The 27271-nt window shown below is 44.4% G+C and overlaps 3 protein-coding genes and 1 pseudogene across 8 annotated transcripts in view; all 4 read right to left on the bottom strand.

Moving 5' to 3' along the window:
* LOC143955649 (uncharacterized) overlaps positions 1 to 4790 on the bottom strand; it is a 39808-nt gene extending 35018 nt beyond the window's left edge. The window contains 1 exon segment of the mRNA XM_077465752.1: positions 4577 to 4790. Within this exon segment, the coding sequence (XP_077321878.1) occupies positions 4577 to 4648 (72 nt within the window). The 5' untranslated portion in view covers positions 4649 to 4790.
* Positions 1 to 27271, bottom strand: part of LOC143955556 (uncharacterized) — a 161137-nt gene that overhangs the window by 126749 nt on the left and 7117 nt on the right. The gene's annotated exons all lie outside the window — the stretch shown is intronic.
* On the bottom strand, positions 204 to 3989 carry LOC143955388 (uncharacterized; annotated as a pseudogene).
* LOC143955512 (uncharacterized) overlaps positions 16645 to 27271 on the bottom strand; it is a 103767-nt gene continuing 93140 nt past the window's right edge. The window contains 7 exon segments of the mRNA XM_077465546.1: positions 16645 to 17027; positions 17030 to 17098; positions 17101 to 17340; positions 17343 to 18713; positions 21165 to 21309; positions 21428 to 21577; positions 21692 to 21789. Of these exon segments, the coding sequence (XP_077321672.1) occupies positions 16960 to 17027; positions 17030 to 17098; positions 17101 to 17340; positions 17343 to 18713; positions 21165 to 21309; positions 21428 to 21577; positions 21692 to 21789 (2141 nt within the window). The 3' untranslated portion in view covers positions 16645 to 16959.

Genomic DNA, 27271 nt, shown 5'->3' with positions numbered 1-27271 from the left:
GCCTGGCGGTCCTCCTTGCATGTTGGGCCTCTGTATGTGGCCAGGCTTTGTGTAAAAGTCTCACACATGTGGTATCGCCATACTCGGGAGGAGTAGCAGAATGTGTTTTGGGGTCCAATTGGAAGTATGCATATGCAGTGTGTGAGAAATACCTTGTTATTATGACAATTTTGTGTAAAAAAAAAAAATAAAGTCAAAAAATCTAAATTCTTAATTTTACCAAGAATTAAAAAAAAATTACAACTTCAAAAAAACTCACTGTGCCTCCTACTAAATAATTAGACACTCAGATCACTCCTGCAAGAAAGAGAATCGCTGCCTGGAAAGAATGATACCAGATGATGCCTGTAGGTGCACCCAACATCCCGGTATAACCCCTCAAACCCGTGGAACGTAAAGGTATGTACCATGGGAAGGAAGTGGTTTCCTATCAATTTACTAATGCCAGCACCACGAGTATTAAAAATAATGAATGTTGATTGGGAGAGTGAAGTTCCACTTTAATCCATGTCTTTATGGACCTTGCTTTGTGCACTGGTCCATATCATTTGGCGGAGGGGGGATTATGGTGTGGGGGGTTGTTTTTCAGGGGTTGGGCTTGGCCCCTTAGTTCCAGTGAAGGGAACTCTTAAGGCATCGGCATGCCAAGACATTTTGGACAATTTCATGTTCCCAACCAACTTTGTGGGAACAGTTTGGGGATGGCCCTTTCCTGTTCCAACATTACTGCCCACCAGTGCACAAAGCAAGGTCCATAAAGACATGGATGGGGGAATTTGCGGTGGAGGAACTTGACTGGCCTGACCTCAACCCGATAGAACACCTTTGGGATGAATTAGAGAGGAGACTGCAAGCCAGGCCTTCCCCTCCAAGTCCAGTCAAGTTCCTCCACCCAAAACTCGCTCATCCATGTCTTTATGGACCTTCTTTGTGCACTGGTCCAAATCATTTGGTGGAGGGGGGGGGGGGATTATGGTGTAGGGTTGTTTTTCAGGGGTTGGGCTTGGCCCCTTAGCTCCAGTGAGGGGAAGTTTTAAGGCATCGGCATACCAAGACATTTTGGACAATTTCATGCTAACAACTTTGTGGGAAAAGTTTGGGGATGGCCCCTTCCTGTTCCAACCATGACTGCACACCAGAGCACAAAGCAAGGTCCATAAAGACATGGATGAGTGAGTTTGGGGTGGAGGAACTTGACTGGCCTGACCTCAACCCGGTAGAACACATTTGGCATAAATTGCAAGTCGGGCCTTCTTGTCCAACATCAGTGCCTGACTTCACAAATGCACTTCTGGAAGAATGGTCAAACATTGCCATAGACACGCTCCTTAACCTTGTGGACGGCCTTCCCAGAAGAGTTAAAGCTGTTATAGCTGCAGAGGGTGGGCCAACTCAATATTGAACCCTACGGACGAAGACTGGGATGCCATTAAAGTTCATGTGCGTGTAAAGGCAGGCATCCCAATACCTTTGGCAATATAGTGTATATTTCTATCCTCCTTGGTGGTAGTGATGATGAGAGCACAAAGCCGCGTTCTCAGTCTGAGACGTTTCTCGGGCTGCAGTTCCTCTGAGCTCCACAAGGTGGTGATCTCACTTCTACCAAGACAGGAAGTCTTCTATGGAAGACAGGAAGTGAAGGCAGGCCTGATATAGTGTATGTGAGCTTTTCTCCAACTGACCACCAATGGGCAATTTTCATGGAGCTGTCGGTGTAAATATTGGACTAGCTCAGTACTTTCATATGAGATCCGTGTTCCTATAATTTATTCCTTATGGGTTTATACCGATCACACCGCACCCCTAAAAACTAAAACATTCTTACTATACCCCCAATGTACTGTGATGTGCTTTGTACACCGCATGGGACTATCTGACCCCCTCCCTAGGAGAATCTGAGGCTCGTAGCGGAACATTTGTCCTCTTGGGATGTCCCATCATCAGAGTCTCCAAGAAATAGAAGAAGACAAGGGAAGACTCGCTCCATCAAACTCCACCTAGAAATTAAATCTCACTTTTCCCGGGATGTGCCCCTTTGAAGAACAATTTCTTGTCCTCCAGACGTTCTATGGACTCAACAGTTCCACCTGGAAAAGTCATCGTCCATTTGTCATAAGAATCAGCAGGTGGGTTCTCTCTGATGTCTCAGATTTTTTATCTGTAAACCATTTCCCGCACTCTGAACGCAATCAGGACGCTCTGTGGTGTGTCTTCTCTGGTGTCTAAGAAGGTTTCCTTTATAATTGAAGGATTTCCAGCACTCTGAACACGAAGAAGGACGCTCATCCATGTGAATTCTCTGGTTTTGTACAAGGTGTCCTTTCACACTGATAAATTTCCCGCACTCTGAACATATATAATAGCAATGCTCACCAGTGTGAATTCTCCGGTGTTTAACAAGGCCTTTTTTATGAATGAAGGATTTTCCACACTGAACATGGATACGGACGTTCACCTGTGTGAATTTTCTGATGTTCAGCAAGTGCTACTTCCTGAGTGAAAGCTTTGCCCGCACTTTCAACAAGAGAAAGGACGCTCGCTAGTGTGAGTACTCTGGTGTACAATTAGTCTTTCCTTTTTAAAGAAACCTTCCCCGCACTCCAAACAAGAGAAAGGGCGCTCTCTGATGTGAATTTTCTGATGTTCAGTAAGATTTCCTTTTTTAAGGAAACGCTTCCCGCACTCTGAGCAAGGGAAAGGACGCTCACCCGTGTGAATTTTCAGGTGTACAGCAAGTTCTCCTTTCCGAGTAAAACCTTTCCCACACTCTGAACATGAAAAAGGACGCTCACCCATATGAATTATCATCTGATGTCTAAGAAGGTTTTTTTTTTCAATGAAACAGTTCCCGCACTCTGAACATAAATAAGGATGCTCACCTGTGTGAGTTCTGTGGTGTATAATAAGGGTTGCTTTTTTAAGGAAACCTTTGCCGCACTCTGAACAAGAGAAAGGACGCTCACCCGTGTGAATTCTTTGATGGGAAACCAGCACTGCTTTCCGAATGAAACTTTTCTCGCACTCTGAACATGGATAGGGACGCTCACCTGTGTGAATTCTCTGGTGTACAATAAGCTGTTGCTTCTGACTGAAACATTTACCGCACTCGGAACATGGATAGGGACGCTCACCAGTGTGAATTCTCTGGTGCCTAAGAAGGTTATTGTTTGCAGTGAAACATTTCCCGCACTCTGAACATGGATAAGGACGTTCACCAGTGTGAATTTTTTGGTGCATAAGAAGGTTTTTTTTTTTAGTGAAAGATTTCCCGCATTTTGAACATGACAATGAACGCTGTCCTGTGTGAACCCCCTTATGGCTTGAAGAAGATATCTGGGGATTGGTTGGATCTGTTGTTCTATGAAAACTTGGATGGACATCTGAAGTCATAGTATGAGATTTATCAGAAGGTTCCTCAGGATTAGAAGGATCCAATGATCTTAGATGGACATCTGAAGTCATAGTATGGGATTTCTCAGAAGGTTCCTCAGGATTAGAAGGATCCATTGATCTTAGATGGACATCTGAAGTCATAGTATGGGATTTCTCAGAAGGTTCCTCAGGATTAGAAGGATCCATTGATCTTAGATGGACATCTGAAGTCATAGTATGGGATTTATCAGAAGGTTCCTCAGGATTAGAAGGATCTGTGGATCTTGTCAACCAATCAGAGTTCACTTTCGGAGAATATTGTGGAATGTCAGTATCTTCTGCCTTACAATCTGGAGATATAATAAGATAAGATCTGATTAAAACTTGGCTCAAACAAAAAAGTCTAAAACTCTAACGAGAAAGAAGTTTAAGATAAGGCACGTACATTCTTTAAAGACAAGCTTTTGAAATGGAGGGTATATTACAAAATGGAATGACAGTTGATCATATGCTCTATTACATGAACTTTCTGCATTTAGTGTTTATGACTTACTTGTGTCCATATGTAGAGAAGGTTCCTCCGGTTTACTTTCCATAATCATCACCCCCTCCTCCATAGACTGCTGATCTTCACTCACCAACCTCTCTTCTTCTTCTTCCTCTTTAACCTCAACTTTGATGTCTTTCCGTTCTTCATTCTAAATTCCAGAGATGATAAAATATAACATCTGGAAACACTGCTGCCAATAATAAGAGATGACATAGAAGAATGTCCACTCATAGCCCTTGTACACACGGTCGGACATCCCGACCACAAAATCCGTCTGATTTTTTCCGACGGATTTTGTCCGAAAAAGTTGTCGGAAAATCCAATCGTTCTGAACTTGATGACGTTCGTTCGTTACGTCGGGACTACGTTCAGGCTAGTAGCCAATAGCTTTGGTCTCGTAATTTGATCTGAGCACGCAAGGCACTTTGTCCGATCGGAATTCTCTACAAACGATCAGACAAATGTTGTTGGAAAATTTTATATCCAGCTCTCAAACTTTGTTGGTCGGACGTTTCGACGAAAAAGTCAGATGGAGTCCACACACAGTCGGATTATCCGACAACGCGGTCCTATCGGACCTTTTCCGTCGGAATGTCCGACCATGTGTACAAGGGCTTAGAATTATTTTTGAGTTTTTCACCCAGTGCCATCTACCTGATCATTCTCTGTATAGTGGTGATCTTCCGATGTAGAATTCTGGGAATACAGAGGACAACCCTCCTCCATAGACTGCTGATCTCCACTCACCAATGTCTCTTCTTCTTCCTCTTTAACCTCAACTTTAATGTCTTTTAGTATTTCACCCTAAACCCCGAAGATGAAAGAATACATTTGTAATAAGGAGCAAGAGATGACATATAGGAATGTTACCCCATACCTCAAATATTTTTAGGTCTACATGCTCAGTCCCACCTACCTGATGATGGTGGGGGATGGTGTGACCTTCCTGTGTGGAATCCCGGAAATACAGAGGACGGGGACATCTCTCTGGTGGGTTCCCATTACTGGATCCATCTGTAGGAAACACACACACTGACTGAATACATTGTTTCTATGTGTTTATCAGTTGATGGGGGATCTAGGTGGAGCCTCCGTAGTGCTCTCTCCTTTACAATAAAGTCTCCTCTTACCCGGTGATGTGAGGGGCGGCTGATTGTCCATCATGATGTCCTTGTAGAGATCCTTGTGTCCTTCTAAATACTTCCACTCCTCAATGGAGAAATAGACAGCGACATCCTGACACCTAAGAAAAATCAGGAGATATAATCACGATGTATCCGGTCTATAAACCAGAGGCTCTGGATGGACAGTTGAATAAATGGTTCTATATTTAGGATGTATCTGGTCTATAAACCAGAGGCTCTGGATGGACAGTTGGATAAATAGTTCTATATTTACGATGTATCCGATCTATAAACCAGAGGCTCTGGATGGACAGTTGGATAAATGGTTCTATATTTAGGATGTATCCGGTCTATAAACCAGAGGCTCTGGATGGACAGTTGGATAAATAGTTCTATATTTACGATGTATCCGATCTATAAACCAGAGGCTCTGGATGGACAGTTGGATAAATGGTTCTATATTTAGGATGTATCCGGTCTATAAACCAGAGGCTCTGGATGGACAGTTGGATAAATGGCTCTATATTTAGGATGTATCCGGTCTATAAACCAGAGGCTCTGGATGGACAGTTGGATAAATGGTTCTATATTTGGGATGTATCCGGTCTATAAACCAGAGGCTCTGGATGGACAGTTGGATAAATGGTTCTATATTTGGGTTGGAGATGTACTATAAACAGACATCACAATGACTATGGAGGAAGAGGACGGACATGACGGGGGGGTTCCCAGGTATAAATAGAAAATAATATCTTATTACCTCTGTCAGCTCTAAGGTCTACTCTCCTCCTTCTCCAGACTGACCTCTGACCTCGGAACTTCCTGTCTGTAGCGCTTCAATTGTGTTCTTTGTTTGGTATCATCTCGCTGCTCGGCATTCCCCGAGCAATAAGTGAGATCACCACCTTGTGGAAGTTTTTATTAATGCAGCCTATATATTTTTTTATATATAAATTGACAGCTTCTTTTTGGTGCATTCTTAATTTTTTGCATATTTTACTCCTGAGTGGATACTTGACAAATTTAAAAGTTATAATAAAAAATATAAATAAATGAAATATATGTGAATATGCAGCACTGAAATAAATAGTTTTTTATTCCCCCTACTTAAATAATAAATATGTCTGTTCCTATAATGGGTTATTCTGATAATAATGGTCATATTAAAAATAATATTAGCTATAATAATATATATATATGACATGGCATCCCAGTCTTAGTCCGTAGGGTTCAATATTGAGTTGCCCCACCCTTTGCAGCTATAACAGCTTCAACTCTTCTTGGAAGGCCATCCACAAGATTTAGGAGTGTGTCTATGGGAATGTTTGACCGTTCTTCCAGAAGCCAACATGACTGCTCACCAGTGCACAAAGCAAGGTCCATAAAATACATGGATGAGCAAGTTTGGGGTGGAGGAACTTGTTTAGAATAACAGTTTAGTGTGACTCTATTGATAGATGACAGTGTGAGTGTAGTTCGACCATTCATCTTTACATTAGTGTGAATGTAGGGATAGTTCAGTCAGTGTGAGTGTAGTGCCCGCATAACACAGTATATTTCAGTGTGTTACTGCATGTTTAACGCGGTATATTTCAGTGTGTTATCTTCCGTTTAACGCAGTACATTTCAGTGCATTACTGCAAGTTTAACGCCATATATTTCAGTGCGTATCTTCTGTTTAACGCAGTACAGTTCAGTGCGTTACTGCAAGTTTAACGTTGTATATTTTAGTACATTTAACACAGTATAGTTCAGTGCCTTACTACAAGTTTAATGCCATGTATTTCAGTGTGTTATCTTCTGCTTAAGGAAGTACAGTTCATTGCATTACTGCAAGTTTAACCCCCCCCCCCCCAACCTTCCAATAAAATTGCAGTAATGCACTGAACTATGCTGCGTTAAACGCTGTATATTTCAGTGCGTTACGTGCCATTTAACACAGTATAATTTAGTGCATTACTGCAAGTTTAACGGCGTATATTTCAGTGCGTTATCTTCCGTTTAACGCAGTACAGTTCAGTGCATTACTGCAAGTTTAATGCGGTATATTTCAGTGCGTTATTGCGTTATGTGCTGTTTAACGCAGTATATTTATGTGTGTTACTGCACATTTGACGTAGTATATTGCAGTGCATCAGTGGAGTGTGTCTGTGTAGTAGTGAATATTCAAGTTAAAGTGAACCAAACACCACTTTCCATTGATTAAAGTGCATCTATGTACACATTTCCACATCTATATTCTCGCCACGCTTGATCCGCTTCAGATATAGGTTGCAAACTGCAATGGTGCGATCTGCTGCACACGTGTCAAAAAAGGCCCACACCAAGGAACTTTTCAAAATCAGCGTGGAGTCAGCAGCACCCTGCACCTGCAGAGCTCTGTGGTATGATGCAGTAGGGTGGCTGCACTTGAACTGCCCCCTAGAGGACATCCTGCCTTGTTGGAGTTGTGCCTCCTCCTCCTTCTCTCTTCTATCAGGCACACAAGTAGAGTCAGTGTCCTCATCATCCCCTCCCTCCTTGTCACTGGAGAAAACTTCTCAGTATGTAGCGGCTGGGGGGAACATGACTGCCAGTTTCTTGTCCTTCTTGGGTACCCCCTCTCTCTAGGCTCACGTTACTCCCCTCCTCAACCTGGGAACCAATATCGGGGCCTTCAAATCGCTGCGCATTCTCCAGCAGCATGTACCTGACACTGTGGTCGAATAGTTCTGGGGATTCCTCCGTGCATGATGGTTGTTCTTCGGAAGGAGTGACTGTGGACAAGGAGTCGGTGGAATAGGCCACTTTGGCAGCTGCATTGGATGGCAAACTACTCTGAGCCTGGGTGACAGAGGATGAGGAGGATGAGGACGGCTTTGTTATCCACTCCACCAACTCTTTTGCATGTTCTGGCTCAATAACATGGCCAGTAGCAGAAAAAAAGGACAAGCATGCTCCACGGCCACCTGCAGAGGATGCACCATGTCCATGACCAGCACTGTTGCCTGTAGACACAGAGCCTGCTTGCCCTCTTTTAGTGGCCTCTGAGTGTCTGCCTCTCCTTGGTGGCCTTCTGGACATGATGTATATTTTTGTTTTGCAACACCACACTGCACTGTATTGTGTACTATGTACACCACCAGAAAAGTAGTAGAAACAGTACACCACGGAATGAACTGTAGATATAGGCTACGCTGGATGCAGAGTATATATATATATATATATATATATATATATATATAAAACACTTCCACTAACTGAATAACCTGCCTGCTTAATCTAAATCAAACGATCTCTCTGTCCACGCCAACAACACTACATAGGGCTGCCGTGTAGGCAGCCTTATATAGCGTGGGGCATGGACTTAGTCCCCCTGAGCCATGATTGACCAAAGGCACCCTGCTTTTGGCCAATTATGGCTCTCTTAGCAGAGGGCGCTGGGATTGGCCAAAGCATGCAGGTCAGGTGCATGCTTTGACCAATCATCATACAACAATGCACTGTGATCTCGCAGTGCATTATGAGGCGTTCCACGGGAGCTTGAATTTCCCACCACATAATGTTCATTCTTTGGCAAACGGGCGAACACCCGATGTTCTGGTCCAACTTATGTTCGACCTGAACATCCAGCTCATCCCTACTCACGACCTCTCAGTAGCCTCCACTGACAGGGACGATGGTATAGCGCAGGATGTCCCAGGTCCTTGCAGCACACCTGCCAGCAGCACACCACCAGCTGTAGACCGGAAAATGTCTCTGCCCCATCTGCTGCAGTGGAAAAAAAAGAACAGTCCCTGCCACCCTCATACCCAGCATCTAAATGCAAGCTTGTCAAAGCTGCTGGCTCTACAACTTCTGCCTTTCCGTCTGGTGGATTCTGCCCCCTTCCATGAATTTGCAGAATGTGCTGTACCACAATGGCAGGTTTTCACTCACTATTTATTTTCACGTAAGACTATTCTAGCTCTGTACCATCATGTGGAAGGCAATGTCGTGGCCATCGTTTGGGCAAGGCAGTGAGCCGCATGTCCATGTTACTGCTGACACATGGTCCCGCAAGCATGGTCAGGGATTATATATTTCGTTCACAGCACACTGGGTAACTCTGCTTGCAACTCGGAAGGATGCAGGACCAGACTCAGTGCTGCAGCCATGTCTCCATACAGCTAGTGGTGATGATGCGAGATTTGTCAGCTCTACCCCCTCCTCCTACTCCTCCATGCCCTCCTCTGCTGAATTGTCCTATGAACCACAAATAAGTAAGCATTCAAGGGGCTATTCAATGAGTCAGGATAAAAGGTGCAATGCAGTGTTTCAGCTGGTTTGTCTAGGACACAGGAACCATACCAGAGCAAAGATTCTTGTAGCTCTGCAGGGACAGGCCCAGAGGTGGTTCACGCCAAGCCAGCTGGAGCCAGGAATGGTGGTGTGTGATAATGGCACAAACTTCCTGTCAGCCCTTAAACAGGGAGCGTTGACACATGTGCCATGCCTGGCACAAATTCTCAATTGGGTGGTGTAGTGTTTCATAAATAGGTACCCAGGGTTGGAAGATCTGCTAAAGCAGGCCAGAAGAGTCTTTAGCCATTTCACGCAGTCATACACAGCCAGTGCTCGGTTGGCTGAAATTCATTCCACCTGCCCATAAACCGTCTGATTTGTGACATGCCCACCAGGTGGAACTCGACTTTGGCAATGCTGCAGTGGCTGCACAAGTAGCAGAAGGCTGTCAACGAGTACCTGTGTGAGTATGGCACAACGACAGGCTCAGGCCGGCTCAGCTTTTTTTCCATACGCCTATGGCTGCTCATAAATGATGCATGCACTGCACTGTCACCAGTAGAGGAGGCCACAAGGATGGTAAGCCATGACAATGCCTGCATCAGTGACACAATCCCTGTTGTGTTCCTGCTGGAGCAGACTCTGTGTGGCATTATGAACAGGGCACTGGAGGCAGAGCAGCGGGAGGAAGAGGAGGACTTCCTTTCCTCTCAAGGCCCAATTTATGCAGACACCATTGTTCCTAAGAACACACAAGGAGGGAGGAGGAGGAGGATTATGGCAGTTTTGGAGGCATTGAAACAGAGGAAGACATACGTCAAACATAAAGAGATGGTTTTCCATCAGCAGAACCCTTGGGAGTAGTATGTGGCTGGGAGGAGGCAGTTCCAGATACTATAATTTTCAGTGACCCCGAGGAGTCTGCTTCTCATGCCTCTACAAATTTGCAGTGCATGGGCTCCCTCATGTTGCAAAGCCTGTGAAAGGACCCAAGAATACGTGCAGTAAAAGAGAATGATCACTATTGGTTGGCAACCCTCCTTGACCACCGTTACAAGGGGAAAGTCTCAGAATTCATCCAGTCCCCAGAGAGAGGGCAGAAGATGACATTTCTTGAGGTCACCTTGAAGAGAAGTTTATCTAATGCTTTTCCTGACTCTGGTAGGTTACAGTGTTGTGGAAAACATAGTTTTTACACTTCTGTTGGTCAAGAAAGGAGCAGTGGAGAAGGTGGCCGCCTAAGTAATGCATTTCACAATTTTTGGGTGATTATCTAGGGGAAAAACAGAGATGGAGAGCTTTCTAGTGGACGATCCACTGGATCACTGGGTCATTAAAATAGACCACTGGCCAGAACTTGCCCAGTATGCAATTGAGCTGCTGGGCTGCCTTACATCCAGCATGCTTTCTAATTGGACATTCAGTGCTGCTGGAGGTTTTGTTACTGATAATAGAACATGTCTGTCCACAGACTCGGTGGACCGTCTGACATTTGTCAAATAAGTCCTGGATTACCAGCAGCTATTTTTAAAATGGACAGCTATGAAGCCCCTGATATCGATGTCGTTGATTAAGTGTTTTTGGGATGTGGAACCTCTGCAGGAATTCTAGGCTGCCTAGTGTTGTGGGTGTTGATTTCATCTGGAAGAATTTTGTTGGTGTAAGTTTCATTGGCACAATTAACACCCAAAGAAAGACCAATTTTTCCAAACCTTTTTGACAGCCAGGCCAATTCTTGGTTTCATCAAGAGTACCTCTATAGGGTTACGATGTGAAGCGCCAGCGACACCCAAAGACCAATTTTTCCTCACCGGTTTGACAAGTGCATATCATTGCAATTTGTGACAGCATGGCCAATTCTTGTTTTCATAAAGAGTACCTCTATAGAGTTACGGTTTGAAGGCACCAATGACAACCAAGGACCAATTTTTCTGCCACTGTTACTTCTATCCAAGCTCTGTGGTAGAGACGCTAGAATTTATCCCAAAAAAATCTCTATTTATTCTTGTTCCCAGTGCACTACATTGTGGCCTCATCTTACAGACTGGCTCAGCAAGCTGTTGCTTACAAAATAAAGAAAGCTTGCAGTGAACATGTCATTTTTTTGGCTTTATAAATGCAATTATTGCTGCAGCAGCTTTTATACACAGCACAGATGTGCCACTTTATGGGTAGACTAAGGGGACCCCCCAGGCACTATATTGAAACAAATTTTTCATTTTTATGCTTTCACTTTAAGCATCAATAAATCACTGCTCATTTACAAATGACTTTTTTTACAAACTTTTTTTGTCATTGATACATGTCCTCCAGGGCAGTAACCGGACCCCCATAACCATTTTATGCCCAACTACCTGCATATAAGCCTTCAAAATGGGCACTTTTGATTTTTCACGTTCGGATCCCCTAAACTTCAATGGGGTTCATTCTTTGGTTTCGAAATTTCACGATGTTTGAAAGTTCTTGCTGCGAACCGAACTGGGGGGGTCGTTCGGCCCATCCCTAGTCCTTAAGAAACATAAATTATCTGCTGACCGCGGGATACCCCACCCGGGAACATCCATATTTACCGGACATTCGGCGAGTGTTCTTGTCAAAAATTGTCTGTTTTTTTTTTTTTTCACTTTGCAATTTTTTTGCTCATACTCATTTACAAGGTGGCTTACAGATTCTCATAAGTGACCACTGGGGCAGGGTTGTGGGGAAGAGGCTCTTGTTCTCATCAACTTGGGGACAAGGCGCTTTGTGGCCCAGTATGGTTCAGGAGGGGGGGCACATGCTCACCCCCCCCCCCTTTTCTGGCCTCCATTCTTGAATAAAGGGTCTGGTATGAATTTTGTAGGGGATCCCACTAAATTCTTTTCAAAAATGGGGGTTTCCCCTTAAAATACATACCAGAGATAAGGGTCTGGAGTTTGGGGAGGACCGCATGCCAGTTTTTTCACATATTTTGGTGTTGGGGTTCTTCTCAAAATCCATACCAAACCTGAAGGGCCTGGTACCCCCCACCCCCCGGTGTTTTGCTCAAAGCCTGCTGACAGCGGGGTAACCCTCTGATAGAAAATAAGTCATGGTTGTTAAGGATGCGACGGCCGCCTGCTCCTTAACAACCACAGTTATTCATAATGACTTCAGATCACTATTAAACGTATTTGAAAATGGCGTCATCCCAATGAAACAACTGCATTCGTTAGAACTTTTGTCAGATTCATTGCCATTTGTTTCTGTGTCCATTTGGAAATGAAGATACGAACACAAATACAAATACATTTTCGTCTGAAAAACTAATCTGAACAAACCGAATCGCACATATCTACAGTGTATACAATTTTTATTCTTGGCCAAGATTTTTACAATTTTTATGGTTTTCATCTTTTTCATTTATAAAGTATAATATGTTTTCTTTTACATTTTTATTCGGACGTGTCATATATTTTATTGCTTTCTTATTTCTTTTCTTGTAAAGGGGTTGGTAATCAAAGTCAGCTTTTCCTTCTTTTTGGTTTATAACCTTCGATAATGACTATAAAATGAAGGAGCCTATGAATGTAATCACGAGTAGGATAGCCAAGATGGCAGCACTGGGAATATTATACAGTGCCTTGAAAAAGTATTCGTACCCCTTGGAATTTTCCACATTTTGTCATGTTACAACCAAAAATGTAAATGTATTTTATTGGGATTTTATGCGATAGACCAACACAAAGTGGCACATAATTGTAAAGTGGAAGGAAAATTATAAATGGTTTTCAACATTTGTTATAAATAAATATGTGAAAAGTGTGGAGGGGGGTATTTGTATGGCGCCCCCCTGAGTCAATACTTTGTAGAACCCCCTTTCGCTGCAATTACAGCTGCAAGTCTTTTTAGGGATGTCTCTACAAGCTTTGCACATCTAGAGAGGGACATTTCTGCCCATTCTTCTTTGCAAAATATCTCAATTGTATTTAGGTCTGGACTTTGACTGGGCCATTCTAACACATGAATATGCTTTGATCTAAACCATTACATTGTAGCTCTGGCTGTATGTTTTTGGGTCGTTGTCCTGCTGGAAGGTGAACCTCCGTCCCAGTCTCAGGTCTTTTGCAGACTCTGACAGGTTTTCTTCTGAGATTGCCCTGTATTTGGCTCCATCCATCCTCCCATCAACTCTGACCAGCTTCCCGGTCCCTGCTGAAGAAAAGCATCCCCACAACATGAAACTGCCACCCCCATGTTTCACGGTGGGGATGGAGTGTTCAGGGTGATGTGCAGTGTTAGTTTTCCGCCACACAAAGCGTTTTGCTTTTAGGCCAAAAGGTTCGATTTTGGCCTCATCTGACCAGATCACCTTCTTCTACATGGCTTCTCACAAACTGCCAATAGTACTTCTTATGGCTTTTCTTTCTACAATGTCTTTCTTCTTGCCACTCTTCCATAAAGGGCAGATTTGTGGAGAGCACGACTAATAATTTTCCTGTGGACAGATTCTCCCCCCTGAGCTGTGGATCTCTGCAGCTCCTCCAGAGTTACCATGGACCTCTAGACTGTTTCTCTGATGAATGCTCTCCTTGCCCGGCCTCTCAGTTCAGGAGGACGATCATGTCTTGGTAGGTTTGGAGTTGTGCCATACTCTTTCCATTTTCAGATGATGGATTGAACAGAGCTTCGTGAGACGTTCAAAGCTTGGGATAGTTTTTTTATAACCTAACCCTGCTTTATACTTCTCCACAACATTATCCCTGACCTGTCTGGTGTGTTCCTTGGCCTTCATGATGCTGTTTGTTCACTAAGGTTCTCTAACAAATCTCTGGGGGCTTCACAGAACAGCTGTATTTATACTGAGATTACATTACACACAGGTGGACTCTATTTACTAATTAGGTGACTTCTGAAGGCAATTGATTCCCCTAGATTTTAGTTAGGGGTATCGGAGTAAAGGGGGCTGAATACAAATGCCCCCCATACTTTTCACATTTTTGTAAAATATTTTGACAACCATTTATCATTTTCCTTTCACCTCACAATTATGAGCCACTTTGTGTTGGTCCATCATATAAAATTCCAATAAAATACATTTACGTTTTTGGTTGTAAGATGACAAAATGTGAAAAATGTCAAGGGGTATGAATACTTTTTCAGGGCACTGTATATGGCATTTGTAGGGGCTCCATGTATACTTGCCCTGACACCTGTGCAGAACTGGAACTTCTGGACTCTCCATCTCATTAATAGAACACCAATGGGTGAATCTCTATGAACTCATCACATTCCGATCATCTAAGCATTATGATCATTTCTAACAAAAAAAAAAATTTGACTGAGAACAAAATATTGTAAAGTGCGGAGCTTTCTTGTTTATTTTAAAAACTCATTAGAAATGAATAACATACAATAAAATGAAGCTTTAGGGGTCTATTTATCAATGTTTTCACCCAAGATTCACCCAACTTACACCAACAATTTACATTTAATTTTAAAGATAATTGAAGTAGAACTAAACCCTCCTATTGTTTTCAGCCAAGGAAGCCGCCATCTTGGCCTTTGATCTTCAACCACCACCATGGTGCTGCCTATGTGATCAGTTATGACTCCAGACATTTAATGGTTTGACTTACGGTTGAGAGAACAACCGATGTGACAGTTACATTCCTGGCACTTCCCGGGAATGTAACTGTTTTTGCAACCGTTAAATGGATGGGTTTAGTTCCACTTTGATATTAATTAATTTACAAAGTCATTTACAACTCCCACATATCACCCTAAACATCCACTTTGCTCCTCCCAAGACCTCCTTCTCTCTAACTCCCTTGTCATCTCCTCCTGTGTTCTTCTCTAGGACTTCTCCCATCCTTTGGAACACCCCCAACCTTTACACTCACATGAACTTTAATGGCATCCCAGTCTTAGTCCGTAGGGGTTCAATATTGAGTTGGCCCCACCCTTTGTAGCCATAACAGCTTCATCTCCTCTGGGAAGGCCATCCACAAGGTTTAGGAGTGTGTGAATGTTTGACCATTCTTCCAGAAGCGCATTTGTGAGGTCAGGCACTGATGACGGAATAGAAGGCCTGGTTTGCTGTCTCCGCTCTAATTCATCCCAAAGGTGTTCTATCGGGTTGAGGTCAGGACTCAAGTTCGTCCACCCCAAACTCACTCATCCATGTTTTTATAGACCTTAGTTCCAGTGAAGGGAACTCTTGAGGCCTCAGCATACCAAAACATTTTGGACAATTTCATGCTCCCAACTTTGTGGGAACAGTTTGGGGACGGCCCCTTCCTGTTCCAAAATGACTGCCCACCAGTGCAAAAGGCAAGGTCCATAAAGACATGGATGAGTGAGCTTGGAGTGGAGGAACTTGACTGGACATGGACGAGACGACCTGGCTCGCAGTCTCTGCTCTAATTCATCCTAAAGGTGTTCTATCGGGTTGAGGTCAGGACTCTATGCCGGCCAGTAAACTTCCTCCAACCCAAACTCCAAATTATTTGGTGGAGGGGGGATTATGGTGTGGGGGTTGTTTTTCAGGGGGTTGGGCTCGGCCCCTTAGTTCCAATGAAGGGAACTTTTAAGGCGTCAGCATACCAAGACATTGTGGACAATTTCATGCTCACAACTTTGTGGGAACAGTTTGGGGATGGCCTCTTCCTGTTCCAACATGACTGCACACCAGTGCACAAAGCAAGATCCATAAAGACATAGATGGGTGAGTTTGGGGTGGAGGAACTTGACTGGTCTGCACAAAGTCCTGAGTCCTGACCTCAACCCTTTAGAACATGTCTGGGATGAATTAAAGCGGAGACTGTGAGCCAGGCCTTCTTATCCAACATCAGTGCCTGAGCTCACAAATGCGCTTCTGGAAGAACGGTCAAAGATTCCCATAGACACACTCCTAAACCTTGTGGACAGCCTTCCCAGAAGAGTTGAAACTGTTATAGCTGCAAAGGGTGGGCCAACTCAATATTGAACCCTACGGGCTAAGACTGGCATGCCATTGAAGTTCATGAGCGCGTAAAGGCAGGTGTCCCAATACTATTGGCAATATAGTGTATATTTCTATCCCCCCTTGGTGGGGGTGGAGATGAGAGCACAAAGCCATGTTCTCAGTCTGAGATGTTTCTCTGGGCTGCAGTTCTTCTGAGCTCCACAAGGTGGTGATCTAATTTATACCAAGACAGGAAGTCTTCTATGGAAGACAGGAAGTGAAGGCAGGCCTGATATAGTGTATGTGAGCTTTTCTCCAACTGACCACCAATGGGCAATTTTCATGGTGCTGTCGGTGTAAATATTGGACTAGCTCAGTACTATTTCCTATAATTTATCCCTTATGGGTTTATACCGACCACACCGCACCCCTAAATACTAAAACATTCTTACTATACCCCCAATGTACTGCGATGTGCTTTGTACACCACTTGGGACTATCTGACCCCCTCCCTAGCAGAATCTGAGCCTCGTAGGGGAACATTTGTCCTCTTGGGATGTCCCATCATCAGAGTCTCCAAGAAATAGAAGAAGACAAGGGAAGACTCGCTCCATCAAACTCCACCTAGAAATGAAATCTCACTTTTCCCGGGATGTGCCCCTTTGAAGAACAATTTCTTGTCCTCCAGACGTTCTATGGACTCAACAGTTCCACCTGGAAAAGTCATCGTCCATTTGTCATAAGAATCAGCAGGTGGGTTCTCTCTGATGTCTCAGATTTTTTTTACCTGTAAACCATTTCCTGCACTCTGAATGCAACGAGGCCGCTCTGCGGTGTGTCTTCTCTGGTGTTTCAGAAGGTTTCCTTTATAATTGAAAAATTTCCTGAACATAAATAAGGACGCTCATCCGTGTGAATTCTCTGGTGTTGCACAAGGTGTCCTTTCACACTGAAACATTTCCCGCACACTGAACATGAATAGGGGCGCTCACTTGCGTGAATTCTTTGGTGTTCTACAGGGACTCCTTTAGAAGAGAAAGATTTCCCGCACCCTGGATATGCATAAGGGCGCTCGCCTGTGTGACTTCTCTGATGTTCAACAATTGCTCCTTCCTGAGCGAAAGATCCGGACCTGTGTGAATTTTCTTGTGTGTAACAAGGCTTCTTTTATGAATGAAGGATTTCCCGCACTCTGAACATGGATAGGGACGCTCACCTGTGTGAATTCTCTGATGTTCAACAAGTGCTACTTCCTGAGCGAAAGATTTCCCGCACTCTGAACATGAATAAGGACGCTCGCCCGTGTGATTTCTCTGGTGTACAATAAGTCTTTCTTTTTTAAAGAAACCCTTCCCGCACTCCAAACAAGGGAAAGGACGCTCACTGCTGTGAGTTTTTTGGTGTTCGGTAAGATTTCCTTTTTTAAGGAAACGTTTCCCGCATTCTGAGCAAGAGAAAGGACGCTCACCTGTGTGAATTTTCAGGTGTTCAACAAGTTCTCCTTTACGAGTAAAACTTTTCCCACACTCTGAACATGAAAAAGGACGCTCACCTGTGTGAATTACCTGATGTCTAAGAAGGGTTTTTTTTGCAATGAAACATTTCCCGCACTCTGGACATAAATAAGGACGCTCACCTGTGTGAGTTCTGTGGTGTATAATAAGGGTTGCTTTTTTAAGGAAACCTTTCCCACACTCGGAACAAGAGAAAGGACACTTACCTGTGTGAATTCTATCATGTACATTAAGTGCTTCTTTTTTAAGGAAACTTTTCTCGCACTCTAAACAAGAGAAAGGACGCTCACCAGTGTGAGTTCTCTGGTGTATAATAAGGGTTTCTTTTTTAAGGAAACCTTTCCCGCACTCTGAACAAGAGAAGGGACGCTCGCCCGTGTGAATCCTTTGATGGGAAACCAGGACTGCTTTCCGAATGAAACTTTTCTTGCACTCTGGACATGAAAACGGACGCTCACCGGTGTGAATTTTCTGGTGTACAATAAAATGTTGTTTCTGAGTGAAACATTTCCCACACTCTGAACATGAATAGGGACGCTCACCAGTGTGAATTCTCTGGTGCCTAAGAAGGTTTTCTTTTTTAGGGAAACCTTTCCCGCACTCCGAACAAGAGAAAGGACGCTCACCAGTGTGAATTTTCTGGTGCCTGCGAAGGTTTTTGTTTTCAGTGAAAGACTTCCCGCACTCTGAACATGACAATGAGCTCCCTCCTGTGTGAACCCTCTTATGGCTTGAAGATGATTCCTGGGGATTGGATGGCTCTGTTGGTCTGTCAGCACTGTGAGAACTTGGATGGACATCTGAAGTCATAGTATGGGATTTATCAGAAGGTTCCTCAGGATTAGAAGGATCTGTGGATCTTGTCAACCAATCAGAGTTCACTTTCGGAGAATATTGTGGAATGTCAGTATCTTCTGCCTTACAATCTGGAGATATAATAAGATGTCCCTCCGATGTATTTATATTCCAGGAACACCGTCCATCTGCTGGAAAGCAATATTTAATATAAGTCATATCTGTTCTCATACATCTTGTATTCAGAAGTCATATGTATACAATGGGCATGATGGTGAGAGAGAGAAAACTGACTACAAGGGTGAAAAGAAAATGTGAAAAAAACTAAATTAAAACACTTAACCAACAAATGGCAGTTCGATTGCCGGAGTAATCATCTAAGTAAGGAAAACTCCAACTACGGAGCCCATGTTTGAGAGCCTCACAATAAGTACAACAGGGTCACATGCAGCCCTCAAGTCCTACATTGTCTCTGATAAAGTCTTTACGTGATGTACAGTATCTCCTCCTCATTTGTTGGGAACATGACATTATATTGAGGAATGGAGATGGACCTTTCATATGGTGTACAGTATCTCCTCCTCATTTGTTGGGAACATGACGTTATATTGAGGAATGGAGATGGACCTTTCATATGGTGTACAGTATCTCCTCCTCATTTGTTGGGAACATGACGTTATATTGAGGAATGGAGATGGACCTTTCATATGGTGTACAGTATCTCCTCCTCATTTGTTGGGAACATGACGTTATATTGAGGAATGGAGATGGGCCTTTCATATGGAGTACAGTATCTCCTCCTCATTTGTTGGGAACATGACGTTATATTGAGGAATGGAGATGGACCTTTCATATGATGTACAGTATCTCCTCCTCATTTGTTGGGAACATGACGTTATATTGGGGATTGGAGATGGACCTTTCATAGTCTTCCGCAGAAACTTGTTCTAGCAGACTGGAAGAGCTTCTAATATTTGTAAGAATCACTGTAGAATGTTGATTTGGGGAATTATCTGCCTTTTGGAACAAAGAAGGAACTCATTTAACTTAATGAATTATGGACACACTTTATGTGGCTTTTCTGTCCTCCCCCTGGATCAACTGCCACTTTTTTTTTTTTTTTTTTTTACTCAGTGGACATATGGTATATTTCAATCCATGTACCGTATATACTCGAGTATAAGCCGAGATTTTCAGCCTCTTTTTTGAGGCTGAAAGTGCCCCCCTCGGCTTATACTCGAGTCATCGCTGTCTGCCCGCTCGATCAGCGTGTCGAGCAGACAGACAGCGGCCATTCTATTCAAAAGCCGCGCCTCCGGCTCCGCCTTCGCCTGTGATAGGCGGAACACTGAATTTCCCAGCAGCCTGTGTTCCGCCTATCACGGACGTCGTATCATCCTCGTACTACGGACGAGGATGATACGACGTCTGTGATAGGCGGAACACAGGCTGCTGGGAAATTCAGTGTTCCGCCTATCACAAGCGAAGGCGGCGGCGCAGCTTTTGAACTTTACAATGGCCGCCGACGAAGAGGGCACGGGACGGCACGGCACGGCACGGGACGGGACGGGACGGGGGCAAGGCAAGGCACGACACGGGACGGATGCAAGGAGGCAAGGCACGGCACGGGACGGAGGCAAGGAGGCAAGGCACGGGACGGAGGCTCGGGACAAAGGTAGGCTGGACACACACACACACACACACACACACACACACACACACACACACACACACACACACACACACACATGGATGGAGACACACACAGGGATGGATGGATGGATGGATGGATGGAGACACACACACACAGGGATGGATGGATGGATGGATGGAGACACACACACACAGGGATGGATGGATGGATGGATGGAGACACACACACACAGGGATGGATGGATGGATGGACACACACACACACAGGGATGGATGGACGGACACACAGGGATGGACGGACACACAGGGATGGACGGACACACAGGGATGGACGGACACACAGGGATGGACGGACACACACACAGGGATGGACAGGCATGTCTCACCCTCGGCTTATACACGAGTCAATAAGTTTGCCAGTTTTTTTGGGGGTAAATTGGGGGCCTCGGCTTATATTCGGGTCGGCCTATACTCGAGTATATACGGTAACTACATGTCTTATGCTGCGTACCCACGACTGGACTTTCTGTCAGACTAGGTCTGAAGGGATTAGTCCGTCAGGCAATACGATTGTGTGTGGGCTAGCCTGATCGTTTAAAAAAAAAAAAAAAAAAATAGAAATAGAAAATTTTTCAAATCTTTCTGACGGACTCAATTCAGACAGACTAAAATCGGAAAAATCGTTCATCTGTGTGCTGGCCCGACGGGCCAAATTTGACACAGGGAAGCTATTGGCTACTGGCGATTGAGCTTCCTTGTTTAGTCCCGTTTTACATCATCACGTTCAAAACGAATGGACTTTCAAACGGACTTAGTCTGTTCATGTGTGGCCAAGTTCGTTCATTCGAAAAGTCCATCGGAACTCCACTGAAAGTCCGTCGGGAAGACCGCCGGACCTAGTCTGCCGGAAAGTCCAGTCGTGTGTACGCGGCATTATGCTTAGATATGTAGAATGTGAACTATTTCTGCATTTAGTGTTTATGACTTACTTGTGTCCACATGTAGAGAAGGTTCCTCCGGTTTACTTTCCATAATCATCTCCCCCTCCTCCATAGACTGCTGATCTCCACTCACCAACCTCTCTTCTTCTTCTTCCTTTTTATGCTCAACTTTTATGTCTTTCCGTTCTTCATTCTGAATTCCAGAGATGATAAAATATAACATCTGGAAACACTGCTGCCAATAATAAGAGATGACATAGAAGAATGTTCTCTTATAGAATTATTTTTTTGTTTTTTCAGGTCGCATCTACCTGATCATTCTCTGTATAGTGGTGATCTTCCCGTGTAGAATTCTGGGAATACAGAAGACAACCCTCCTCCATAGACTGCTGATCTCCACTCACCAACCTCTCTTCTTCTTCCTCTTTAACCTCAAACTTAATGCCTTTTAGTTTTTCACCCTAAACACCAACAATAAAATAATACTTTTGTAAAAAGGAGCAAGAGATGACATAGAGGAATGTTACCCCATACCGCAAATATATTATTAGGTCTAAATGTTCAGTCCCATCTACCTGATGATGGTGAGGGATGGTGTGACCTTCCTGTGTGGAATCCCGGGAATACAGAGGACGGGGACATCTCTCTGGTGGGTTCCCATTACTGGATCCATCTGTAGGAAACACACACACTGACTGAATACATTGTTTCTATGTGTTTATCAGATGATGGGGGATCTAGGTGGAGCCTCCGTACTGCTCTCTCCTTTACAATAAAGTCTCCTCTTACCCGGTGATGTGAGGGGCGGCTGATTCTCCATCATGATGTCCTTGTAGAGATCCTTGTGTCCTTCTAAATACTCCCACTCCTCCATGGAGAAATAGACAGTGACCTCCTGACACCTCACAAAAATCAGGAGATATAATTAGGATATATCTGGTCCATAAACCAGAGGCTCTGGATGGACAGTTGGATAAATGATCTATATTTAGGATGTATCCGGTCTATAAACCAGAGGCTCTGGATGGACAGTTGGATAAATGATCTATATTTAGGATGTATCCGATCTATAAACCAGAGGCTCTGGATGGACAGTTGGATAAATGGCTCTATATTTAAGATGTATCCGGTCTATAAACCAGAGGCTCTGGATGGACAGTTGGATAAATGATCTATATTTAGGATGTATCCGTTCTATAAACCAGAGGCTCTGGATGGACAGTTGGATAAATGGCTCTATATTTAAGATGTATCCGGTCTATAAACCAGAGGCTCTGGATGGACAGTTGGATAAATGATCTATATTTAGGATGTATCCGGTCTATAAACCAGAGGCTCTGGATGGACAGTTGGATAAATGGTTCTATATTTAGGATGTTTCCGGTCTATAAACCAGAGGCTCTGGATGGACAGTTGGATAAATGGTTCTATATTTAGGATGGATCCGGTCTATAAACCAGAGGCTCTGGATGGACAGTTGGATAAATGGTTCTATATTTAGGATGGATCCGGTTTATAAACCAGAGGCTCTGGGTGGACAATTGGATAAATGGTTCTATATTTAGGATGGATCCGGTCTATAAACCAGAGGCTCTGGATGGACAGTTGGATAAATGGTTCTATATTTAGGATGTATCCGGTCTATAAACCAGAGGCTCTGGATGGACAGTTGGATAAATGGTTCTATATTTAGGATGGATCCGGTCTATAAACCAGAGGCTCTGGATGGACAGTTGGATAAATGGTTCTATATTTAGGATGGATCCGGTTTATAAACCAGAGGCTCTGGATGGACGATTGGATAAATGGTTCTATATTTAGGATGGATCCGGTCTATAAACCAGAGGCTCTGGATGGACAGTTGGATAAATGGTTCTATATTTAGGATGGATCCGGTTTATAAACCAGAGGCTCTGGATGGACGTTTGGATAAATGGTTCTATATTTAGGATGTATCCGGTTTATAAACCAGAGGCTCTGGATGGACAATTGGATAAATGGTTCTATATTTAGGATGTATCTGGTCTATAAACCAGAGGCTCTGGATGGACAGTTGGATAAATGGCTCTATATTTAGGATGTATCCGGTCTATAAACCAGAGGCTCTGGATGGACAGTTGGATAAATGGTTCTATATTTAGGATGTATCTGAATTATGAAAGACATCACAGTGACTATGGAGGAAGAGGACGGACATGACGGGGGGGTTACTGGGTGTAAATAGAAAATAATATCTTATTACCTCCTCTGCTGCCAGTTCCAGGAATGTCTCCTCTCTACTTCCCTCCAATTCCGCTTTTACCGGGAACGTCCTGTTTACTCTTCAAAAACACTTCCTGTCTGTAGATTATGTAACATCCTGTCTGTGCCTTACATTACTTCCTGTCTGTGTGTTCCAAGTGAGATCACCACCTTGTGTTCAATAGAAATACTGCAGTCTACGTTACGTTCCATCATTGTCCCCGTTGCCTCCTGGTCCATTCCTCTATCATGTTTCCGTGTTTAATGAAGAGACCGAGGTTTGCAGAGTAGGAAATGTTCTGGTGTTCAGTGCAGAGCAATAGGATCACAGTAAAAAGAACGCGGAATTGCAACTCTGATTTCTATAGATATGATATCAGAAAATGTGTTTCATTTTCAGCCACCAGATATTTAGGTGTCTCCGGTATCGGATGAGTCGGCACTGCGGAGCACCTTTGATCGGAGCACAGATAATATAGATTTGGGATGCTTTGGCAAAACGTTTATTATCTGTAATGCGGGAGTTTTCTATGATCAATAGTGGAACCGGAATGGGGTTGATTTTAACAAATTGGAGAGTGCAAAATCTGGTGCAGTTCTGAAGACAAACCAATCGGCTTCCAGGTTTTATTGTCAAAGCTTAATGGAACAAGTTGAAGTGCTGAGTGCTCCACTTTTAGTAAATCTCCCCCTATATCTGCTGTTCCAGACCAAGTGGAGGCTAGCCAGATTGTAGATAGAAAATATCTCTCATGAGACAGAAGACCCGACACACGGTGAAAATCCAGAAGAAACCTTATCCGTGAATTAAAAACCATGTCTTGGCGAAAACTGTGCTGGAAAACAAACCGGCATTGGTGGAGTTGGCAGATGTCACCGGTGTATTTGAGGTGAATGGTAACTTTGTTGACAATGGTGAAAATCTGGTTGCATATAACAAAGTTTTAGGGCTTTCTTGCTCTCGTTAACTGTGTGAGTCTGCTGCTAGGGGAAAAGACTGACTGCTAACAGAAAACTAAAAAGATACAAGTGCTGCCTATTTTAGGGAACCCATTAGGGGGCACCCTGTTAGACAGGAACTGAGTCTTCTTATTGGCTTGGATGATCAGATGTTTTTTTTTTTATGCTATGGACTTGCTTGACAAAAGCTTGCAAAACAGGCATGGTTTACTTTTTAAGGGTAGGGCCTATGCCCAATGGTAATCAGGGAGAGATTACACACACAGCAGATGAGGTGGTAATTAGCAGTAAGAGATGAAGTCAGTTCCAGTAACACTCCTTGCAATAATATAGTGGTTGGTAATCTAAGTTGGCAATCTCACCAGGCTTGGGCCTGTATTACCAGAGGAGGACTTCCCCTGGTGGGGTGGTGGTCTGCGGTGCGCTGGGATAACACTGAGATGTTACTGAGAAGAGCCCCACTTTGGGGCATCTGGAAATAGTTCTGTGCACAAATAAAGTCCTTGGACCAGTGATTCTCAACCAGGGTTCTGTGGAATCCTAGGGATCCTCCAGAGGTTGCTAGGGGTTCCTTCAGCATTGGGCAATTTCTGCCTCTCAGATAACTTCCCATTGACAACATTGATCTTTTTAACTATCTGTAAGGAGGTAATTCTTCCCAATGACCACAAGTGTAAGGACCGTTCTTCCCACTGACCATCACACTAATGTATCATGAGTTGTAGATTTTTTATTTTTAGCAGGGGGGTTCCCTGAGACCGGAGAACTATTTCTAGGGTTCCTCTGTGTTGAAAAGGTTGAGAAAGACTGCCTTGGACTGACCCTACATCTCAGGAACCTTTCCCTGTTCTAGTCACTCTCCCTAAGGACTCATTTACACTTGCTTCGGCTTCAACACACATTAAAGCGCCTACCGCTTCAACATGTGATGTGTTTTGGATTCTTCGGTGGGGCTTTGATGAAGCTTCAGTGGTGCTTCAAGCGAGTATGACCATAGACTTCTATGGAGGCTTTGAAGATGCTTTGAAGCTCCACTAAAGCGACATGGGATATCATTTTTGAAGTGAAGCTGAATCAATGCAAAAGCAAGGTATAAACAGGACTGTGAGCTAACCATTTTATTTAGTGACGGGGGATTGGACTGGGGTTCAGAGAGCTTTAACAAAGAGTGTCCGAAGCCTTGATTTGAAGCAAGTGTAAACTAGCCCTAAAGAGTGTGGTCTCTGTCCTTTTCCTACCACTTGCTTCAGGTGCACCCGAATGGCGTAGGTCCCATGTTTTATACAGTCCCACACCAAGATGGCTGCCAAAGCTGACCTGAAGTTGCAGTCTTCAATCAGATGTCGCCTCTGACTGAGACACTCTCGGAGTCAATGAGGGAACAGCTCTGTATGATGGAACAATGCCACCTACTGGACGGAGGAAAACCTACACCTGCCTACACATTTGCCAATACCAGTTGGGCCTGTCCCCTTTACAAAAAAAAAAAATGTTTTACATTATTACAAGCAAGGAAACAATGAAAGGCCTCCCAAGCATGGCCACCATAATAGAGAACAGCACCTACTGAGCATCAGCGGTGATGATACCATTTATCTACTGCACAGGAACTTACATTTATCTGCATGTAACGTACATGCACACCCGCTTACAGCTCTAACCACTTGCCAACCGCAGTAAGTATACATATGTTGTGGTTTGCAAGTGGTTTGCTGGGGTTATGGCTGAAGCTATCGGCCATTGGTTTTCTTTCTCAGCTTACTGAGGAGGAACAGGAAATGAGAAATTCAGACAAAGAAAACAAAGAAAAGTAAACCAACAATGCACTAGCTTAAAGGAACCTATTTAGAAAATAAAAAATAAACCTTTACAACCCCTTTAAGGTATAATTTCACAGGTATACAGTCAATGTACCCAGGCAGGTATGGCTGGTGGCTGCTGCTGGATGTCCTCCTAGGCTGGTACTGCTGGTGGGTCCTGCTGGCTGGTACTGTAGGTGGGTACTGCTACTACTGCTGGTGGGTTCTGCTGACTGGTACTGTAGGTGGGTCCTGCTGGCTGGTACTGCTGGTGGGTCCTGCTGGCTGGTACTGTAGGTGGGTCCTGCTGGCTGGATGCTGGTGGGTCCTGCTGGCTGGTACTGTAGGTGGGTCCTGCTGACTGGTACTGTAGGTGGGTCCTGCTGGTGGGTACTGCTACTACTGCTGGTGGGTCCTGCTGACTGGTACTGTAGGTGGGTCCTGCTGGCTGGTACTGCTGGTGGGTCCTGCTGGCTGGTACTGTAGGTGGGTCCTGCTGGCTGGATGCTGGTGGGTCCTGCTGGCTGGTACTGTAGGTGGGTCCTGCTGGTGGGTCCTGCTGGCTGGTACTGTAGGTGGGTCCTGCTGGTGGGTACTGCTACTACTACTGGTGGGTCCTGCTGACTGGTACTGTAGGTGGGTCCTGCTGGCTGGTACTGTAGGTGGGTCCTGCTGGCTGGATGCTGGTGGGTCCTGCTGGCTGGTACTGTAGGTGGGTCCTGCTGGTGGGTACTGCTGGTGGGTCCTGCTGACTGGTACTGCTGGTGGGTCCTGCTGGCTGGTACTGTAGGTGGGTCCTGCTGGTGGGTACTGCTACTACTGCTGGTGGGTCCTGCTGACTGGTACTGTAGGTGGGTCCTGCTGGCTGGTACTGCTGGTGGGTACTGTGGGCGGGTACTGCTACTACTGCTGGTGGGTCCTGCTGACTGGTACTGTAGGTGGGTACTGCTGGTGAGTACTGTTGGCGAGTACTGCTACTACCACTGGTGGGTCCTGCTGACTGGTACTGCTGGTGGGTCCTGCTGGCTGGTACTGTAGGCGGGTCCTGCTACTACTGCTGGTGGGTCCTGCTGACTGGTACTGTAGGTGGGTCCTGCTGGCTGGTACTGCTGGTGGGTACTGTGGGCGGGTACTGCTACTACTGCTGGTGGGTCC

The sequence above is a fragment of the Lithobates pipiens genome, unplaced genomic scaffold, assembly GCF_037356315.1.
Source record: "Lithobates pipiens isolate NorthernLeopardFrog02 unplaced genomic scaffold, aLitPip1_a1.2 Scaffold_35, whole genome shotgun sequence".
Taxonomy (NCBI): Eukaryota; Metazoa; Chordata; class Amphibia; order Anura; family Ranidae; genus Lithobates; species Lithobates pipiens.
The sequence above is the reverse complement of the archived record's forward strand: the minus strand, read 5'-3'. Positions and strand labels throughout refer to the sequence as shown.